Source organism: Bicyclus anynana, chromosome 13, assembly GCF_947172395.1.
Source record: "Bicyclus anynana chromosome 13, ilBicAnyn1.1, whole genome shotgun sequence".
In the NCBI taxonomy this organism is placed as follows: Eukaryota; Metazoa; Arthropoda; class Insecta; order Lepidoptera; family Nymphalidae; genus Bicyclus; species Bicyclus anynana.
In genome coordinates, this window is record NC_069095.1 from 12570086 (window position 1) to 12591492 (window position 21407).

General features: G+C 37.3%; 1 protein-coding gene across 1 annotated transcript; it reads right to left on the minus strand.

Annotated features, from left to right (window-relative positions):
• Positions 1 to 606: 606 nt before the first annotated feature.
• On the minus strand, positions 607 to 21316 carry LOC112049403 (kinesin-like protein KIF20B). The gene is made up of 14 exons (XM_024087274.2): positions 20843 to 21316; positions 19916 to 20170; positions 18523 to 18651; positions 17415 to 17531; positions 16537 to 16687; positions 13947 to 14133; positions 12860 to 13008; positions 10083 to 10221; positions 8705 to 8849; positions 8002 to 8094; positions 7299 to 7334; positions 6246 to 6330; positions 2694 to 5262; positions 607 to 850 (listed from the first exon to the last, which is right to left on the minus strand). Exons 1-14 carry the CDS (start codon positions 21191 to 21193, stop codon positions 709 to 711), a joined length of 4548 nt encoding a protein of 1515 aa, XP_023943042.2. The 5' UTR covers positions 21194 to 21316; the 3' UTR covers positions 607 to 708.
• Between the last annotated feature and the right edge of the window lie 91 nt (positions 21317 to 21407).

Consider the following 21407-nt stretch of genomic DNA (forward strand, 5'->3'; position numbering starts at 1 on the left):
CAGCTTCGGAGGGATTTAAAGGGGTCAGATTTGCGGCGCTGCCGCGGATCCCTGAAAAACGCCCCATACAAAATAGTACGTTTTAATAACGTCGTAGGTGCATAATGATTAAATTTGTATGGGCGGTCTAACAAAATTACTAATATCTTTGTTATTTGTGCGTTTATGTTTATATTTCATATATTAAAAATGTCACATTTAATGTAAGGAAGCTAAAACTGTGTGAATTTTCATCTAATTACGTTAAAAGATATTTAATAATTTCTATTTTTTTTTATTAATTAATCTAATTTATTATGCAAATATCCAGACAATTTTTGCTTTTTATGTACAAACTATCGGACTCGGTCAAGCTTCGCTTTGACTTACGCCTACCCCTACCCTACCCCTTTTTCTTTGCTATAAACCTCACGGAGCCCGAGACCTTTCCAACGAATGCAAAACCGTGGTAATCATTTCGTCCGTTCTGGAGCTATAGCGTCAGGAAGGAAAACCAGACTTATTTTTATATAGTAGAATTAGTTAACACTGACCTTATTTACCCGAATGTATCATAAAAATCAATATATTCAAACCTAGTCATGTCTATGTTTTTAATGAAACTACTTTTTCCATTTTTATATATAAATTTATTAAAGTATTACAATGATATATATATATATAAATTACATTAATTAAAACTTTATGGTTATTGATCTCTCTTCTGATTTACAGCTTGCGTCGAGCCCTAGGACGATGGTAGGAAGGTCGTTGGATGTGCACTTTGTCAGTGCTGTCTCCCGTCTCAGCCACAGTCTCCTCCAGGGGCTCTGCCCGGGGAGTGAACAACTTTCTGCGGCTACGTGTTACACTGAAAATACAGTCAGAAAAATACTATTGTCAGTATAGATTTACGATTCGGTACAAGTTATCAGTATAGTCAACAAGAGCTTTTTAGATAATTTTTTTTCATAGATGTAGACAATTTTTTAAATATTTTTTTCATTTTAATTAATTTAAGAAAAAGAAACAAATTATCTATGATTTTTCTATCTATGGTTGAGATGTCATTCGATTCGGAATCGCATGTAGAGTTATTTTTTTTATGATCATAGTCAAGGATCCGTAGAGCATTTTTAACACTAACAAGTTAATTTTTCTTGAGTAGGTGAGTAGGTTCATCTCAATGAGACGATCAACTTTTTTATTTACGAAAATTCTTGATTCTGGTAGCTAACTGAGTTACCAGGAACGGAAAATTTTTGAGCGTCGGAACGAGATAATTTATCACGCAATTTGTTGGACATTGTGGCTGTTAAGTTGTATAACTATTAATTAATCAACAGTAAAAAAAGAACATCTGGTTATTAACAACTCTTGTTACACTACCCTCCTCCCAACTTGTACATTATGATATAACTGCGGTAATTTGAAAATTACAGCCGAGGCGATATTGCATTATATATTTGCTTTTTATAAGGATTATATTGCTATAATAAGGATGCAGAGGCTGTAGTTATCAAAGCGCACGTATGTCATACGATGTTTTATAACATATTTGCGAGGAAACACACTTTGACCACACTATCTGAAAATGAATTTGCATCTTTGCCTGTTTTCCATAAGATAACATTTTGATACGCTTGTCATTTTTGCACAGATTGTTATTACTAACAAAGTAAATATTTTCGCGTTTCTGATACATATAAATAGCTGAGATTTAGTGTCAAAATTATTAAAATTAAAAATTAAATGGCTTTTTATTATATTTTATCTGACAAAGTTAATTTTATTAATAAAATGTGGGGCACTTTTCTGTCATAAAAACTCTTTGTCAAGATTTAAAAAGTACCGTTCGTTTTTAAACGGATGACAAAGGTTTTATATTATACTAGCGGACGCCGGCGACTTCGTCCGCGTGAAACCCTACCCCTACCCTACCCCGACCCTACCCTACCCTACCCCTATCCTACCCCTACCCTACCCCTACCCTACCCTATCCTTAGCCTACCACAACGCTACCCCTACCCTAACACTACCCTACCACGCAATGGCGACGGAAGCTTAAAAAATGGTGTAACTTCTCCCGTTTTCTCAACATTTCCCTTCACTGCTCTGCTCCTATTGATTGTAGCGTGATGAAAAGTATACTATAACCTGCCCAGGAGTATGTAGAATAATTGTACTAAGTTTTGTTAAAATCCGTCGAGTAGTTTTTGTTTCTATAACAAACATACCACGCGACGGAAGCTTAAAAAATTGAGTAACTTCTCCCGTTTTCCCAACATTTCCCTTCACTGCTCTGCTCCTATTGATCATAGCGTGATGAAAAGTATACTATAACCTGCTCAGGAGTATGAAGAATAATTGTACCAAGTTTCGTTAAAATACGTCCAGTAGTTTTTGTTTTTATAAAGAACATACAGACAGACAGACAAGACAAAAATTTTACTGATTGCATTTTTGGCATCAGTATCGAGTACTAATCACCCCCTGATAGTTATTTTGGAAATATATTTCATGTACAGAATTGACCTCTTTACAGATTTATTATAAGTATAGATTACGTGCATTTTACTTTACATTACCGCACATGTGCGTAATGAGATACATTACGATATTGAAATTGGTAAAATAAGCGATACTTTACGATCAAATGTGTTATAAAAGTTGTTACTAACCAGCTGTTTTTTGTCAAATAAAAAACTAATTACCTTTTTGCCTGAGAGAGAGTGAGCGGCATTACAGGAGAATTTTCTTGATTTTCTACTTTTTCAGGCGTTGGCATGTCCTTCGTCATTTTCACTGGCGCTGGGATATCCATTGTGACATCAGAGAACTCAGACTGCAGATTCACTATGTCTTTTAAAGTATCTTTTCCATCATTGTCCTCTGAATTAGTCTTATTTCTACGTAATCTTAAATTCATTCTTGGTGGTTTTGATTTACTCTCACATTTAGAATGACTTTCCAAAAGTACTTCTTCTTCCAATAATTTGTTCCTTCTTGATTTTCTTTCCGTTTTTGGTATTTCTACCTTGGTTTTATTTCGCAAATTATACTTTACATTTTCTATTTCAGAGTTCTCATTAGTGTCATCCTTAATATCATCTTGGGAAACTAATAGATCGAATTCCGTAGCTCTTGGTGCTGTGATGTCTTTAAATATATTTTCAAATTCTACAGTTGTATTGTTTTTACTACTGTTAGTCAGTTCAGAAGTATCGTTAGTCATTACTTCAACTGGAGTTGTGATACTCTCATTACTATGAGCTACGATTTCTGTTTTAGATTTTTCTTTTACTAAATTATTAATATTTTTAATTTCAGGAGAACTGTCTTTAATGTTGTCAACTGCGGCTTCTTTTTTTGAACTCTTTATTTCTAAATCATCTGTATCATTAGTGCAATTTGTTTTAGTTACTTTAATAGAATCTGTATTAATGTCATTTGTGTTTGATGTCACAATCTTGTCGTCAGAATTATTATTTACATTTTTTGCAAAGATAATATGAGTTTGAACATTATCGTTTTTGATTCCAGGAGAATCTAATTCTTCAAAAATGTCAAGAGAGTCATGAGCTTTTGAAGAAAGTTCTGTTTTAGGTTGTATACTTTTTACTAATAACTTCTTAATCATACTAGGTTCATGGTCATTTGGTGTCGTTTTCGATAGTGACGGTAAATCATTTACTATTTCTTCTGTTTGTTTAATTTTGGTCGTCATTTCAGTTTTTGCATCGATATTTTCGAAGAAACGCTTTTTGTCTTTGATTTGTATTTGACTATCCTTATGTTTAATTCCCATGGCAGCAATTTCGCTACATTTTTTATTATCGCCTTCGTCAAAGTACTTTCTTGACTCTTTATTGTGTTTAATATAATAAAACTCTTTAGTCATTCTCTCTTTGTCAGTCTCATTTACATTTGTTTCCATCTCCAAACGTTCAAACTGTACCAATGATTCATTGCACACTGATGATTGTTTTAAAGAACCCATCATCTTACTAACGTATGCATTAGGTAATATATTGTGTGTGCTACGTTTATCATTTTGTGTTTCTGATTTTAAAGTGATTTCGGGCATATTATCTTTTAATGAATCCACAGTTTCATTATTTTTCTTTACAGATTTACTTTTTTGTTTCTGTTGATCTAAATGAATATCGTGAACATTATCAAAGCTTGTAGAAGTGTCATCTTTACGTGTATTTAGAGTAGGGTCGTCTTGTTGTTGAAACTCATCAGAAATAGCTTCAGAGGGTACACAATAGGTTTCACGGCTGAGAAGTCGCTTTGCTTTGTTAATATCCTTTTCAGCATGTTTTATTGTGACAACCTGTGTTAGTAATAAGTCATTTTGAGCTTCATTGTGAACAGGTGGCACACAATAAGTATCCCGACTGAGAGGTCGTTGCGTTTTAGTAAATTCTTCATTGTTTGTTGCAATTTCTCCATTTTCAGAAACATTAAAATCTTCGGAGTTTGGCACACAATATGTTTCCCGACTCAATGGTCGTTGCGGTTTAAGTATTTCTTGCCCTTGATATTTTGTTTCAATAGGTTCTTTTGTTAAATCATTTTTACTATTACTTAAAACATCTGGAAGCACACAATACTTTTCACGACTAAGAGACGTTTTATTGGTGGGGTTTTCTTGATTGTCTGTTATACCAATTTGTTTTTGGAATGTACAGCTTGCAGACATGTTAACTTCCGGATTTGGCACGCAATAAGTTTCGCGACTATGAGGTCGTTGTGCTTTGCTAATTTGTTGATCTTTGTTATTTATTGCAGCATCTTGCGATTTATCGTTTGCAGAAGCATCAAGATATTCAGAAGTTGTTGTACTATGAGATTCAAGAGTCAGATCTCGCTGTGTTTTAGTGATTTCTATATCATTTACTTGATCAACAATGTATGTACATCGAGAAACGGCACTTGCTTTTTTGACTGTGGCTATAATTTCGTTATCATACATAATACTTCCATCACTGTCATTAGATCTAGTAGGGCTGTTTACATTTTTACCATCAGTACTATCATTTAATTTATCATCATTATCAATCAAATCATCATCTTCTTCATTAATATTAGGTTCAATGATAAAACTATTTCCATTCAAAATCATACTTTGTCTTATAATTCTAGAACGATTTATATCTTCCTTAGTGAATGTCGGTTCTAGGCTTTCGGTGTTTGTATCATCTTCGAAATCACTGTCATCACTATCAGTTAGTGATACGACATCTTCATTTTCTTCTGAACTTGTGTCAGTATTTGCTGAAATCATTGGAAATACATAAATATACAAGACTATTTTGTTTGTTAAGGGTGATTACTGAAAGTACTAAATCAGTTTTGATTTTATTGACAGATTGCACAAATCAAATAACACATGAATTTACTATTTCGAGCGATAGTTTTACTATTCGCGGCAATTTACTTGTGTCAAATTTCATCAAAAATCCGTCCATTTACTAAACTGAGTAACAAACATGCTTACTTTAATATTTACAACATAAGTGTGCTAAACAACCGGTGATAGGCGGAAATTAAATTAGGTTTAGAATGGAAATTTGATAAGGGATCAATGATAGGATTTTCAACAATATACATATTCCAGCCTGCCTTACTGGTCCTCCTGTGGTTAGCCAATATGGTTTCGGATGACTAGGTCCTGAGTTTGAATCTCGGGGTATAAGACACTGAGTTACTTTATTCTAAGAAATTTTCAGTATTTCAGCCCAGAGTTGGGAAGCTGGTGGAGCTCACATTAATATCATTGTGTGTCAAAATTTGTGTGTGTATGTTTGTCCCTCCTTTAAGCTGCTGCTACTGAAGCGATTTGGCTGAAATTTGGAATGGATATAGATTTTACTCTGGATTAACACACAGGCTACTTTTCATCCCGGAAAAGGCCATGATTCTTGGGGGATTTGTAAAAAACTGAATTCCACGCGGTCGAAGTCGCGGGCGTCCGCTAGTACTCCCATACAAAAAACATCAAATTTTTTCTTTTTTTTATAATATGACCAATATTCCCATTACCCTCCAACTAGTCGGGAAAGACTGTGTTAAGAGTGGGCACGACAATAGACCGGGGCGGGGATCGAACCACCACCCCTCGGTGATGAGTCCGACCGCTCTTACCGTTGAGCTATTGAGGCATTTATTTAACATTATAACCCTAATCCCACCCAGTGGCGATCACAGGATTTTCAACAAGGGTAGGCATGAAAATCCGTTGCAGATTGAATACTGACCATCTCTCTCTTCGATGCACGCTCTCAGATGTTGCATCTCCTGCTCAAGTCTCTCTCGTGCTAAACGTTCAGCAGACAGGTTTTCCTGTACAATATTATTTATTTATATATACTTTGCATGCCCCAGACCAGATTCGAGCCTACACCCTCAGAGGCAGAGGTCACTGGGCTATCACCTCTCATTCTGAGAGGAGACTCGAGCTCGGCAGTGAGCCGAATATGGGTTGATAAAGATGATGAATGATGTATACTTCATTTGCACACCATAATGACAAAATAACACCATCGACCTCTTATAATAAAAGAACGCACAATAATGTAGAAATTTTTCACTTAAAAACTGGCCTATTTTGCTTTGACAGTTTTAGAATTATTGGTAAAGAAAAATATTTAGGCCTTGAAATATAGTCCAATATTCAATAAAACTCCAGATTCAGAGCAAATTAAACCTTAAGTATTGAGTTTAAGGTTGAATTTGCAAATGCGAATACTTGAATTGAGTGCCAAGAAGTTGTGTTTGGCTCTCATTGAGTGGGGACGTTTTTCGGTCGCTTATTGTGTTTCCACTTTTTAATAGGAGATCGATGAACAAAACATATTATCATGAAGATATCAGCATACAAAAGGCGGCCTTATCGCAATGTAGCGATATCTTCCAGGCAATCTTTGTTTAGGAAAACATAAGGATATATTTTTTTATAATTCTTTACAAGTTAGCCATTAAATACAATCTCACCTGATGGTAAGTGATGATGCAATCTAAGATGGAAGCGGGCTAACTTGTTAGCAGAAGGATGAAAATCCACACACCTTTCTTTTTCTACACGACATCGTACCGAGACGCTAAATCGCATGGCGGTACGTAATTAGCCACGGTCGAAACCTCCCACCATCCAGACTGGACCAATTAAGAAAACCTCAATCGGTCCAGCCGGGAATCGAACCCAGGACCTCCGTCTTATAAATCCACCGCGCATATCACTGCGCCACGGAGTTGAAAATATGATTTTTCATTGGTCAAAAAAAGGTTTAGATAAAAGTGTTATAATTTACCTCTAGTATGGCGCGTTCTTTCATAAGCTCAGTGATCTGAAATGAAATATTGTTTCTTTTTTTGTATTATTATGTAATTACGTTGTTACCAAACTAAAAACACCAAAACATACCACCAAACTACTAAATACGTAAGTTTTATTTTATAATCCACTTTGTAGAAGAGTAACTCACGTTTCTTGAAAAAAAAAAGGGAAAAGCCTCTTTTTTTAGAAATTGGTACATTTTTGCCCCACATGATACTGGGGATGATGACTAGGTATGAATATATTGATTTTTATGATAAATTCGGATAAACAAGTTCAATGTTAACTAATTTATTATGAGTAACGTAAGCTTATAGAAAAGTCGTATTATAGTGTCAATGATTACGTAAACGACAAAATTGCTTGCAAATGAAATGTATTACATGACAGGCTACTTATATAATATACTTATATAATATATGGTGATAAACTACAAAAGCATAAACCTGGCTGAGTTTGTTGTGGGCTCTTCTCGGACCAAGGCGCGTTTGGAACCCTCGTAACTTTAATTTTAAGTTTTCGAATAATTATTATCACCATTATCTTAAGTTTAATATTATTACCTGATACCTGATATACCTGATATTTCGAAAGAGCTTGTAAACTAAGCCTATTTGAAATAAATGAATTTTGACTTTGGCTTTTAATAAACGTAACTGTATAAATAAATGGCTTACCTGGTTCTCTAATAGCTTAACACAATCGTCCGTCACAGTGGACTGAGTCACTGAAGCCTGTCTACTTTCATATTCTTCGGCCATTTCATCCATCTGTGAAATTACATATAGTTAATTTTTTTTGTTTTTTTATTCTTTACAAGTTAGCCCTTGACTACAATCTCACCTTATGGTAAGTGATGGTGCAATCTAAGATGGAAGCGGGCTAACTTGTTAGGCGGAGGATGAAAATCCACACCTCTTTCGGTTTCTACACGGCATCGTACCGGAAATTACGTAATACCTAAATTGCTTGGCGGTACGTCTTTGCCGGTAGAGTGGTAACTACCCACGGCCGAAGCCTCTCACCAGCCAGACCTAGACCTGGATAAGAAAACCTCAATCGGCCCAGCCGAGGATCGATCCCAGGACCTCCGTCATGTAAGTCCACCGCGCATATCACTGCGCCACAGAGGCCGTTAAATTACTCTTTTACGGTACATTATATCTTATCTATACTAATATTATAAAGCTGAAGAGTTTGTTTGTTTGTTTGAACGCGTTAATCTCAGGAACTACTGGTCCGATTTAAAAAATTCTTTCAGTGTTAGATAGCCCATTTATCGAGGAATTCTATAGGCTTATAGTATCCTCGTATTCCTACGGGAACGGGAACCACGCGGTTGAAACCGCGCCGCGTCAGCTAGTTCTATAATATTTATACCTTATCCTGCAGTGCTTTTAGTTGGCCTTCGTAATAGTCTGTATACATCTCCTTGGTCTCTTCTTTAATTTCCCACAAGTTTTTCGAGTTAGCAGCCTGTACTTCGTCCATAGTGGCTTTTAGTTCATCGTAGCGAACCTGCGCTCTGTAAAAACAACATCAAAATCGTTATGGTGTCCTAAATTGTAAGTGTTTTTGTCTCCATACATGGATACATAGAGCATTTATCATCAGCGAATTTTAATAGAGCTAGCACTACTTACAGGAGAGGGAATATGGAGTTTGGACCCACCACGCTGTTTTAATGAGTGTTGGTGGGTATAGGGCGATACTGTTAAATTCTATCAGATGAGCGACAGGGTTCGGAACCACAAGTCTTTGCTATTGTATAATCATCAAAAAAAATCTCAGAATGAGAGGGGTTACGCCTTAATCCACCACGCTGGCCTAATGTGAATTGGAAAATTACACACACATAGAAAATTAAGGAAATTTTCAGGTATGCAGGTTTCTTCACGATGTTTCTTCTGAACCGTGTGAGACACGTGATATTTAATTTCTTTAAATGCACACAACAATATTGTAAAGTTCATGGCAAATTATAGTCTGGCAAGTTCGTTGATGACACTCCCATGATATGCGGGCGACGGAGGGAAAGACTACGCGGGTGAAAATCGTGCGTGCGGAGAAGTGACGTCCATCCGTGGGTTTTCACTCATCGCTGCACGCCGCCCGACCCGCGCGTACCATCGGGAGTGTTATGAACGCAGTTGCCAAGCTATAGGCAGTGGCGTGCACAAGGTTTTTAACTAGGGTATGCACTATAGGTACAAATTGAACAAAACGGAAAATTCCTCCTCCAATACAGGTATTTAACAGCGGCGAAGAGTTCATACAAGCCGATTCCTTCCGGGTTACCTTTAAAACCAATTCATTGTTGTACTGTATCTAGATATATGAGAAACCACAGTTTGTATCACGCTATAAGAATTTCCATTTCTTTGGGACGGTTTACCTTCATCTAATATCCATCCTTCGCCACTGGTATTTAATGAATCCTCAGGGTATGCATTGCGTTTATGCATATATGAAGTGTACGCTACTGGCTATAAGTGAGTTTAGAAATTGTTTTGCACCTTTTGTATTTTTTTTTTGTATTATTTCATTTTATAATATTAAATTCCTAGGTTACCTTAGTTTTAATTATCTTATTAAGATTAGATTTAGCAGTTACTTTTAAATAATAACTAGAATAATGAGCGTCAACTCGCCAACAAACTGCCTGTACAGTTTGGCGATCGATATGTAAAATAATTGTTATATTTTATCAATAAAATAAATTAAAAAAAAAAAAAAGTTCTTAAATAAAAGCACTTACTGTTTCAATTCAAACAGTAGTCTTTCATTCTCTGACCGGAGCTTCATCATTTCGTAACTGTTGTGTCCCAAAATAGAGTCTTGAATGCTTTGAGTACTTTCCAATGTGCTCGGGTACTCTGATGTTGTGTCGTTGATCTCTGTTGCAAAATAAATTATTTAATGATTTATTTATTATTATAAAAAATACATAAACCAATAATAATTATTTACGAACTATGTATTTTTAATTAAAAGTTACAATATTATTATTACGCATAACTAAAAATAAAAATAAATAATAAAGCCATTTATTCTCAAATCTCTTCACGTTTCATTTTAGTTAGTATGAAAAAATATATATATATATATATATATATATACTTAATTAATGTTAGTTGGTTGGTTGGTTACCAAAGCCACCAAGATCCGGCTCGTAAAAACTCTTGTTTTCCCCATTTTCTTATACGCAGCAGAGACATGGACTTTGCGACAAGTCGAGAAAAAAAAGATAGATGCTCTGGAGATGTGGTGTTGGAGACGAATGCTGGGAATCTCCTGGACTGAGTTCCGCACCAACGTCTCTATACTGCAAGAACTCGACATAAAACAACGTCTCTCGACATTAGTACACAGTCGCATTCTTCAGTTCTTTGGACATGTCTCCCGGCGAGGGAATGATTGTATCGAACGCCTTGTTGTGCAAGGGAAGGTGGAGGGAACTAGGCCACGCGGAAGGTCACCCATGCGATGGACCGACCAGATTAAATCTGCTGTAGGCGGTCCCTTACATGTACGCGACTCACTACACAAAGGGAGAAGTGGCGAATGCTCGTGAGGCGTATTACATCTGCCTCCAACACGTCCTAAAGACCACGACCGCTCTGTCAAGAGCGCTGCGACAAAGAAGAAGAAAAAGTTGGTGAGTATGTTAACAATATCTATGAGATTAGAGCCCCTTCTCGGGTAAAGGCCTCCTCCAATCTTTTTCATGATTCCTTTTCCTTTGCTGTTCTCATCCACTCCTTCGCGACAGTTTTAATGATGTCGTCAGTCCACCGTTTGTTTGGTCTGCCAACATTCCTTTTACCTTGTGGTCCTGTCCACCTTGTACATTGTAAGGTCCACCTGTCATCGGCGAAACGTGATATGTGACCGGCCCACTGCCACTTTAGTGTCAATGCATAACTAAGTGTACCTATATTATTAGATCTGAGGGGTGCTTTGACACCCACTCTAGGTTAGTCTGTGTCGTAGGTGTCATGAAAATATATTAGTATATAAAACACATTGCCTTCTTATCTCACAGTAAGTCTAATAGGCTAGTTGACACTTTTTAAATGGTCTTAAATAGATCATTATCGTTTTATTAGACTGAATTTTTTTTTCATATTTTTTTGAGATGTGATTACATGAAAATTTTAGTTTTAAAATATGTTTTTACAATACGAACCAAAACGCCTGTCGACCATGACGGTCTATATTTCAACTGTTTCATGACGTCACTATGATAAATCCCATACAAATTGAACGGTTGACAAAAATATTAGTTAACATTAATGGCTTCCATGCCAGGAAGATGTGAAGGCGCAAGGGTGTCAAAATTAAAAATTGTATATTTGTATATACCCATAGAAACCTATATAATTTGTATATATACATAGAAATATGATTACATACTAATAAGTAAAACTTATAAATGTTTTTTGTATCTAAAGTACCCTAGTTCACACTAAATAATAGATGCCACTGCATATTTCTCAAACTCTTTCTGCTTAAGTAACACAAACTTCTTTAATCTCTGACAGAAACTAAATTTGGTCTGAGACTCGCGAATTGGTGGCGGAATGTTGTTCCAGTGCTCCTAATGCATTAAGGTACCTTGGACTAAAAGTGTCTGGGCGGCTTACAGACGGTGAAACTATACCAGCCTTTCTTGATGAGTACTGTTTACCAACAAACAAATTGAAAATGAGGGTATAAGTCACTAGTCACTTCACACCTAATAATAATTATAATTAACTTGTTCTTATATTAATGAAAATAAATTTGATTAATAAGCTTAGAACAATGAGATATGGTTAATATATTTTATATCACATTTTATAAACAAACCATACATAATTTAAAATAAATAATAGTATTAATTTTATTTATTTTAAACTTAATGTCATTAAATTTTTAATTTAATTAATTAAACAATAAACATTTGTATACGTATTAATGGTGAAACATTGTTACCTAATACATAAGAACATCTTTGTATAACTAAATGTAATGTTTCTTGCAAATAAATGATTCTTATTCTTATAAGTTATGAAACGACAAGCATTTTCTACCTTCATTTCTAATTTGTTTGTTGGTAAACGGTACATATCAAGGATAGCACGGTGTATTTTTTTTTATTTTTATTTTATTGTACAAAATACAAAAAGTGTTATATAATTAGGTACATAAAAAGCCATCCTCATAAACTTGACGTTTTTGTGAGTTGTGATGTTAATTTGTTATATAAAATAAACTTACCTAACTTAACTTACATTACTTATGTGTACATAAGGGACATAATTAGGCACCATATTTTATAATGCCTAAGTATGTCCCCTAGCGAAGTGCATCTGCGAACCCTCCCCTCCCGTTCGAGATGCACCCTTAACATATTTTACCAATTTTTTTTTGGTTAAGTTAATATCCAGTCCTGGCAAATTGTTCAATATATGTGGCACCATATAGTCTTTGGTGCGCTTACCATAAGATGTCGCGTATAAGATGTCATAACGTCAAAAATCAACAGCTCACGTATATCTTTGGCGACTGCAGCAAGTTGCAACACGTGGCGCGTCTCGTTGGCGTACTCGGGGGCGGGGTTGACCGTCACCACCATGCTGACCGCCTCGCCGCGCGTGCCGGACAGACCAGAGCCCAGCAGCCGAGTCAGCTTCGACTCCCTGACACACACGGGATTATATACAGGGTGCTTGAGTATTCCCCATAACTTTAAGGTGTTGACGTGTCCACATAAACAAGTCAAACTGCCTAACAATTTTTTTTAACTAAAAATAGAAAAATTTTTATACAGAGTAATTCAAATAATGTCGACTATCCATGTAACACACACCTATCCTTGCATTTTAAATGCGTAATCGTAGTGGTAAGACGCTAATTCATGATATTTATCAATGAATAAGTTTGGCTAGGTCATAATATAAGGATGCGTTGCATAACGCGTGACGATGCGTAACTAGTGTAAAGATGGGTACAGATTGGTGCAATGCAACATGTAATGTAATATTCTGCGTACATTGCATGTTCCCTGCTGCCTTGGACGTGTGGCGCGCGCGGTACGCGCATTGACTACGAATCATTCGAGAACATCTGTTCCCGCATTTCGTAACAAACACTAGCCCTCGTCACACGTGTTATTTTCTTTGTTTAATTTCCGATTTCGTCCCACGCATCTTTCTTTAAATTTTGTTTAAAAAAGTTTTCATTTTGAGGGTTCCATAAAACTTCTCTTGTTCTGTATTCCTCTATCAATAAATATCTAAAAGTGACTCCTCATCACTCCACGCACCCTCTTTCACCGCCATGATCATTGCGCATGCGAACGAAACGAACGACCGTCCACGGCTCAGTCCTGCGCACACTCCGCGCCCTTTTGTGTTTGTACCGAAAACCGACAAATCTCGGATCGAACCGCGCACGAGTTGTAACGCTCGGAGCGTGCGCGACCCAGGCGCAGTTCGTGCGCGCGAGGCGTCCAAACCACGAGCATTCGTGATACATTGCAGCAATGTGGACGTCAAATTCTTGCACTGCATGTTGCACTGCACCAATCTGTACCCATCTAGAGTCCTGGGGTCAGGCCATGGCAAGCCGCGCTCACCTGTACGGCACGACGGCAGCGACGTTCCGCTTCCGGCGCAGCGTGCGCAGGCAGCGCTCGAGCACGTGCAGCGACGAGTTGATGGCGCGCGACTCCTGCATGCGCGCGCCCGTGTTGCGCGTACGCGACGCGCGCTCGCACCCCGCCAGGTCGCACAAGCGCACGTGCGCGCTGCGCATGCCGCTCTCTGACAAATAAAAACGTCATATGTTACTTTTAAATGTTGAGTTAGAAAATATTTATATCCTATCTATACACTTGCGCAAAACCTCATTGCACGCATGCTAACAGACGAGGAGGAATGGAGGAAGTACTCGCAGATGCTGAGAGCTATCATGATAAGGAGAGAGGAAAGATAACGGGCCGAAAAGAAAGAGACAGAGATGTGAAAAATAGAAAGTCAGTACGAAGAAATGCTTTGCGGTTCCGTACTGACCGGCAGATACGAAAAAAAAAATCTATACACTTATAATAAATCTGTAGAGAGGTCAATTCCAAAATAACTATCAGGAGGTGATTATTTATCGATACTGATGCCAAAAATGCAATCAGTATAATTTTTGTCTATCTGTCTGTATGTTCGTTATAGAAACAAAAACTACTCGACAGATTTTAACGAAACTTGGAACAATTATTCCTTATACTCCTGGGCAGGTTAGTATACTTTTTATCAAGCTACGATCAATAGGAGCAGAGCAATGAAGGGAAATAATGGGAAAACGGGAAAAGTTATTCCATTGTTACAGCGACACTACTGTAAGGGCTGGATTAAAGAGGTCTAAGGGCGGACGAAGTCGCGGGCGTCCGCTAGTCTAAAATAAATAACAGATGAGAGTAGGTATATATATTTTTTTGCCGGATCTTGTACTATAACGGTGAATGTGCAAGCAAGCGAAACTGCTGCATGAAGGAAATAATTCAATTTAAAAAATAATATCGAACGCCCGCAACATCGCCGGCGTAGAATTCAGCATATCACAAATGACGCGGAAACCACGGATGTTTTCGTTTAAAAATCTATTAACATTCAAAATTTCAGCTGAACCCTTAGCCTCAGCGCAATGGAGAAACCAACATACATACATACAAATTTTTGCCTTTATAATATTAGTGTGAAGTATCACCCGATGTAGTCACTATGGCAGACTCTGGATGACCTTAGTACCATGCTTAACGACGTGTAGGCCTAATAAAAATTTTAATAAAAAAAATTCAACCGACTTCCAACTCAAAAATAAACCTAAACTAAAAAGCAAAAAATAACATCTTAACTATGTGCTACCTTCTGATCAGTTTGAAGGCGGTGCCAATCCAGTGACATGTTTTAATTAAAGCCGTTTCTGAAAGAACCACAGAAATTGTGTAATTTAAACGGCTTGAATTAAAACATCACTGGCTTGGCACCGCCTTCAAACTGATCAGAAGGTAGCACATAGTTAAGATGTTATTTTTTGCTTTTTAGTTTAGGTTAATTTTTGAGTTGGAAGTCGGTTGAATTTTTTTTATTAAAATTTTTATTTTTAAATTCTTAGTGTTAGCACACCTACTGAGTGTGAACAAAAATTAATGAGCAATTAGTTGAAACGTTATTTTCTTATGATAAGTATCTAAGTCCTACAATCCCAATTTTAAAAATACTACCTTAACTCATATACTAAATTTCACTACCCCTTTATCCACACGTAATATGAATATTCAGAAAAACGTGAAAGGTGACTGTCCTCCGTCTTCATCACCAGACTCCCTGTGCAGTCACAATCCATATGGGTGGAAAGTTCTCATCAATACAAATTTATCAAGTCCAAACACAAGGTAGCTACTGTGAACCGTTGAGTAGTTCTCTTAACTCTCCTTCGTCTTCATCATCAGACCCTTAATACAGTCACAACCCATCTAGGTGGAAAGTTCTCATCAATACAAATAAATGAAGCCCAAACAAAAGGTACCTGCCGTAAATCGTTGACGAGTTCCATCGTCTGTGTATCGGCTCCATCATCAGACCAACTCCAGACCTTCATAAAATTGTAGTGGTTTAAAATACCATATGGAAACACTAACAAACGCACTAGCCGTCCCTACGATTTTCGAAAGTTCCCCTCGATTTCTCCAGGATGCCATCATCAGATCCTGACATGAAAAAATGGGACTACCCTGGAATCAAACCCTTCAAAACAAAAAAAGAATTTTCAAAATCGGTCCACAAATGACGGAATTATCGCTGGACATACATAAAAAAAAAAAAAAAGTCACTCAGCGGGTGATGGAGCGAGGATACTTGGAGTTTCTCTGCGCGATCGAATAAGGAATGAGGAGATCTGCAGACGAAACAGTCACTGACATAGCTCAGCGAGACGCGAAGCTGAAGTGGCAATGGGCAGGCCACATAGTTCGAATAGCCGATGGACGTTGGGGTCCCAAGCGCACCGGAAATCGCAGTGTTGGTCGACCCCCCTAAAGGTGGACCGAGGATATCAGCGGGTTGCAGGGAGCCGCTGGATGCTGGCAGCTCGAGACTGTTGTGCTTGGAGGTCCATGCAAGAGGCCGATGTCTGTAAGGTAAGGTAGGTCTGTAAGGTAAGGTAGGTATCACCTGTCTCCGTCAGCATGGTGATGGTGAAGATGCAGTGCGAGCGAGACGACTGCGCGTGTATGCCGGTGGCGGCCACCTGCAGGTTGTGCTTGCCGGCCACCATGACGTCGTACGCCTCCTCGCCAGACCGAACGAATGCTTGCGTTGCTCCCTGGAAGGTACACAATACATGCTTAAAAAAAAACTTTTGGAAAATCCCTTAAGAATCGATTTTTCATATATAGGCGCCGGTATAAAAAAAAAAATCTACCCATATACTGCTCACTGCCGAGCTCGATGGCTGAGAGTCTCCTCTCAGAATGAGAGGGGTTAGGTCAATAGTCCACCACGCTGGCCCAATGCGGATTGGCAGACTTCACACACGCAAAGAATTAAGAAATTCTCTGGTGTGCAGGTTTCTTCACGATGTTTTTCCTGCACCCTTTGAGCCACGTGATATTTAATTTCTTAAAATGCACACAACTGAAAAGTTGGAGATGCATGCCCCGGACTGGATTTGAACCCACACCCTCCGGAATCGGAGGCAGAGGTCATATTCAATGGGCTATCACGGCTCTTCATATTATTTTATATGGGTTGATAACGATGAAAAAAATTTGGGCAGTAAAATTCGATGAACGAATGACAGCGTTACGTTTTTTGTGCACAGCCTTTCATCGTGCTCTGCCAACAACAACATACACATGCCTGCGGTTATCGTTACTTTACCAAGCGCTTTCTAGCAGTTACTAAACAGAATTACACATCAGCTAGGCGATTCTCTAATGATGTTTTGTATAAGTCTCTAGTACCGAGTTTCAAATTCATAATAGTACTGGTATTATTTGGTCACATTGAAATAAAAAAATACCTTTTTAATAAGTTTTAGTCAAAGTTACCTTGACATAGACATTGCCACTGCTATCTTCTCGTATAGCAAGTTTGTTTGCATGCCTTCGGTCGCCCGGTACCAGAAGGTCATATATGGATTCATTATAAATTTCTATGAATGACACCTATAAACAAAAGACAGATAATCATCATCATTAATAACCCATATTCAGCTCACTGTTGAGCACGAGTCTTCTCTCAGAATGAGAGGGCTTAGGCCTTAGTCCACCACGCTGGCCCAATGCGGATTGGCAGACTTCACACACGCAGAGAATTAAGAAAATTCTCTGGTATGCAAGTTTCCTCACGATGTTGTCCTTCTCCGTTTGAGACACGTGATATTTAATTTCTTAAAATGCACACAACTGAAAAGTTGGAGGTGTATGCCTGGGACCGGATTCGAACCCACACCCTCCGGAATCAGAGGCAGAGGTCATAACCACTGGGCTATCACAGCCCTTGCAGTAAGCCGTTAAAATATTCTTATTTCTTATAGGATAGGTATAGAATACCACCACGCTGCTCTAATGCGGGTTTGCGGGTCAAAAGTCTGCTCGCCCGATGCAGATTGGCAGACTTCACATTTGTAGAGAATTATGAAAATGTTCAGGTATGCAGGTTTCCTCACAATGTTTTTTCTTCACTGTTTGAGACATGTGATATTTAATTTCTTAAAATACCAGCTGTTTTTTTACTGGTGCTTAATTAATAAATTAATAGTTATATAATTACAGCAACAGCCACAATGCCCTACAAATTGCGTGGTACATTAGCTCATTCCAACACACAGAAATTTTCATTTTCTGGTAACTCAGTTAGCTACCAGAATCAAGAATTTTCGTAAATAAAAAAGTTGATCGTCTCATCTTGTTATTACATAGGTGTACAAAATGTTCTAGGGATCCCTGACAAATTTACTACCATTTATAACTTTAGAACAGCTGGATATTTTGGGATGAAATTTGATACAGAGATGTCTCTGAGATATACTGTTTGTCAGCAGAAATAAGACACTACTACTACCTAGCATAATATATAGTATAAATAAGGTAGTACATCCCTGGACACTATGCCACAAACAGATCTACTGCTACCAAACAACACAATCATACTTACCCAGACATAATGTCTCTGTATTTTTGTTAAGTCTACATTACTGCTAGTCAGATTTTGCCCAAGCTGGATGCTCATACGTTTGTATTTGTCCCTCACGGGAGCTGATAGCTGCCTCAGTCTTTTTACCCACTGAAATTTACAGTATACAATAGACTCAATGACTATACTAAAGCTAAGTGGAATGGTTAAAAACAAAAAAATTTAAAATGAAGGTAGAAAATAAATGTCATTTCATACCTAATTTCAAATTAAGTATTGTTTTCTTTATAAATTGTTATTCAAAACATATTGACTATATCTAAGCTTAATACTGAAATTAAAATTAATATTATGATATCAAACCAACTACCATCTTAATAAGTATGTTTGTGAATATAATAAACATTAGCTTTAGTATAGACTAATTGTTGACACAGCATTCAGTGTGCCTAGTGGGAGTTTTCAATATTATCATTCTGATACTATCGCGTTAACGTAAACGCGAATTTCTAAGGAATTGAAACAGCACCATCTCGTGACACTGCTGCACAACTATTTCAATTCCATACGAATTCGCGTTTACGATAATGCGATAGTAACAGTATGAAAATATTGAAAAATTTCCAAGGAATTGAAAACATTGAAAACTCCCATTAGGCACACAGAAGATATAATATATAATAGTAATAATTGTATTAATTGAAAATAAAGATGACTGAATTAATGAAATAATAAATAGGTACTTGTGATTTTTTTATCAATAATGAGCCATTACAAACTGCATCCAAACTAAAGTAGATCATGGAACTATTTATAAACATCTTTCTTTATCAATTCTGAAATAATTGGCTCTGAGGTTGTAAATTTTATAATTAAATAATCAGTTCTTAGGTAGGAAATTCAAAATCAAGTGCCAATTAACATTGTCAGATGATTTTCAGGGAGCATAAGATTTGTTGTTATTCAACACACTATTGTCTGCCTGATTGTTGTCAAAAGCCTGATTGGTGGTTCAAAATTTTGGCTGACTCACCATTAATTAAATAAACACAGTAAGCAGTGTTGGTATTTTTTACACAAAACAATATATTTCACTGCCTCAACGGTATGCTGGGTAGTTTTACATGACAGAAGCAAAGTTTTGCATCTACACTATCATGTTTAATTAACATGGATCAACTTCACAAGTGGATTGGGGTGTAACAACTAGCAAATAAGCCTCAATAGCTCAATGGTAAGAGCGGTTGGACTAATCACTGGAGGTGGTTCGATTCCCGCCCCATTGGTCTATTTTCGTTCCCACTACTAGCACAGTCTTTCCCAACTAGTTGCAGGGGAATGGGAATATTGGTTATACTAAAAAAGATATGCCAAATATTCTTTAAAAAAAAATAATGTGAAAAATTCACAAAACCTTTAACTCGTAGTCCTGTTCTGTACAACTCAGTGTTTCAGCTCCTCTTTCACCAGGTTTATATAGTGGTTGCTGTGCAGCGTCTACCAGTTTGAATACATACTCTAAAGACCTGGGCACTAAACCGGGAGCTGTAACCGTTCCCATTAAGGTGAAGGTTTTTCCAGAACCAGAAGCACCATAAGTTAAGAGTGTGAAACTACTTCCATCAGGTAACTTTTTAAGGTTGTTCTTGACGACTTGTTCAAATATATCCTGAAAAAATAATGGGAAGAAATGCACGAAGTCAAAGAGAGTCCAGGTCTGCTAGTCAGCAAAAAAAAACAAGTTTGTCTTTGATTGATGTTCATCTTGCGTTTTCAAGAATGTAATTATTAAAATTAGTTGTAATTATAGCTGACCACCACAGTAAAAGACTGCAAGGCAGACAGAATTTTAAAGTTTCAACTAATATTTAAATGTTTCCTTTGTTGGTATATTAACACATAGACAAAAATTAGGTTATATATTTAAACCTGGTCGCTAACTGTGGCCCTCATGAAAAGGCTCAAAGTCACTAAACATGTGATGGAGCGAGCTATGTTCAGAGTTTTTCTGTGTGACAGAAATGAGGAGATCAGCAGAAGAACCAAACTCACTGACATAGCTCAGTGAGTTGCAAAGCTGAAGTGGCAATGGGCAGTGCACATAGTTCGAAGAGCTGATAAACGTTGGGGTCCTGAAGTGCTGGAAAGACTACCTACTAGGTGGACCGAAGACATGAAACGAGTTGCAGGGAGCCTCTGAATGCTGGCGGCTTGCGACCGTTTTGTTTGGAAGTCCATGCAAGAGGCCTATGTCCAGCAGTAGACGTCCATCGACTGTTCATGATAATGATGATGAATTTGTCAATTATTTAAATTTTTATGGCTTAGAAATAAAACTTACTGTTTGATCAGATTGGGGCCCAAAAATATGCGTAAACGTATACAGTTTGGACACATTATGCTGTGTACGTCTCCCGTGACCGGCGGTTGTTGTATCCAAAGAAGTTATCAAAGACCGCTCTGAACGCACTTCGTACAAGTTACTGTGTTGATTGCACGGCTTCAGCCTTAAATAAACTTGCACTAATTCCGCTTCATCACAATCAGAATCCTCCAGAAGGTCATAGAGATTCTTTCCATAGGTAGGTCTAGGCCTCAAGTAAGGATTCGTAATAAGTGGCTGTCTGGCCTCTATAAAAGAGGGTATATCCCTTTTAGTCACATCGTCGCAGGAATTTCTTGGACTCGACATGATTATTTTTTTTGTAACACAATAATCGCAACATCAAATTAACTAATCCTTTTTTTCATTATTCAAATCGAACTGACAAAAGCAATGCTAATCACAAATTAAATTCAAAATTCAAATGAAGTCAACGGTGAACGCATAGAGCATAGAGTATGACTGGCTTTACAGGGGTTCTGGGTTCTCATCATTTTAAAGATTACCTCAGAATCCTCCTTGT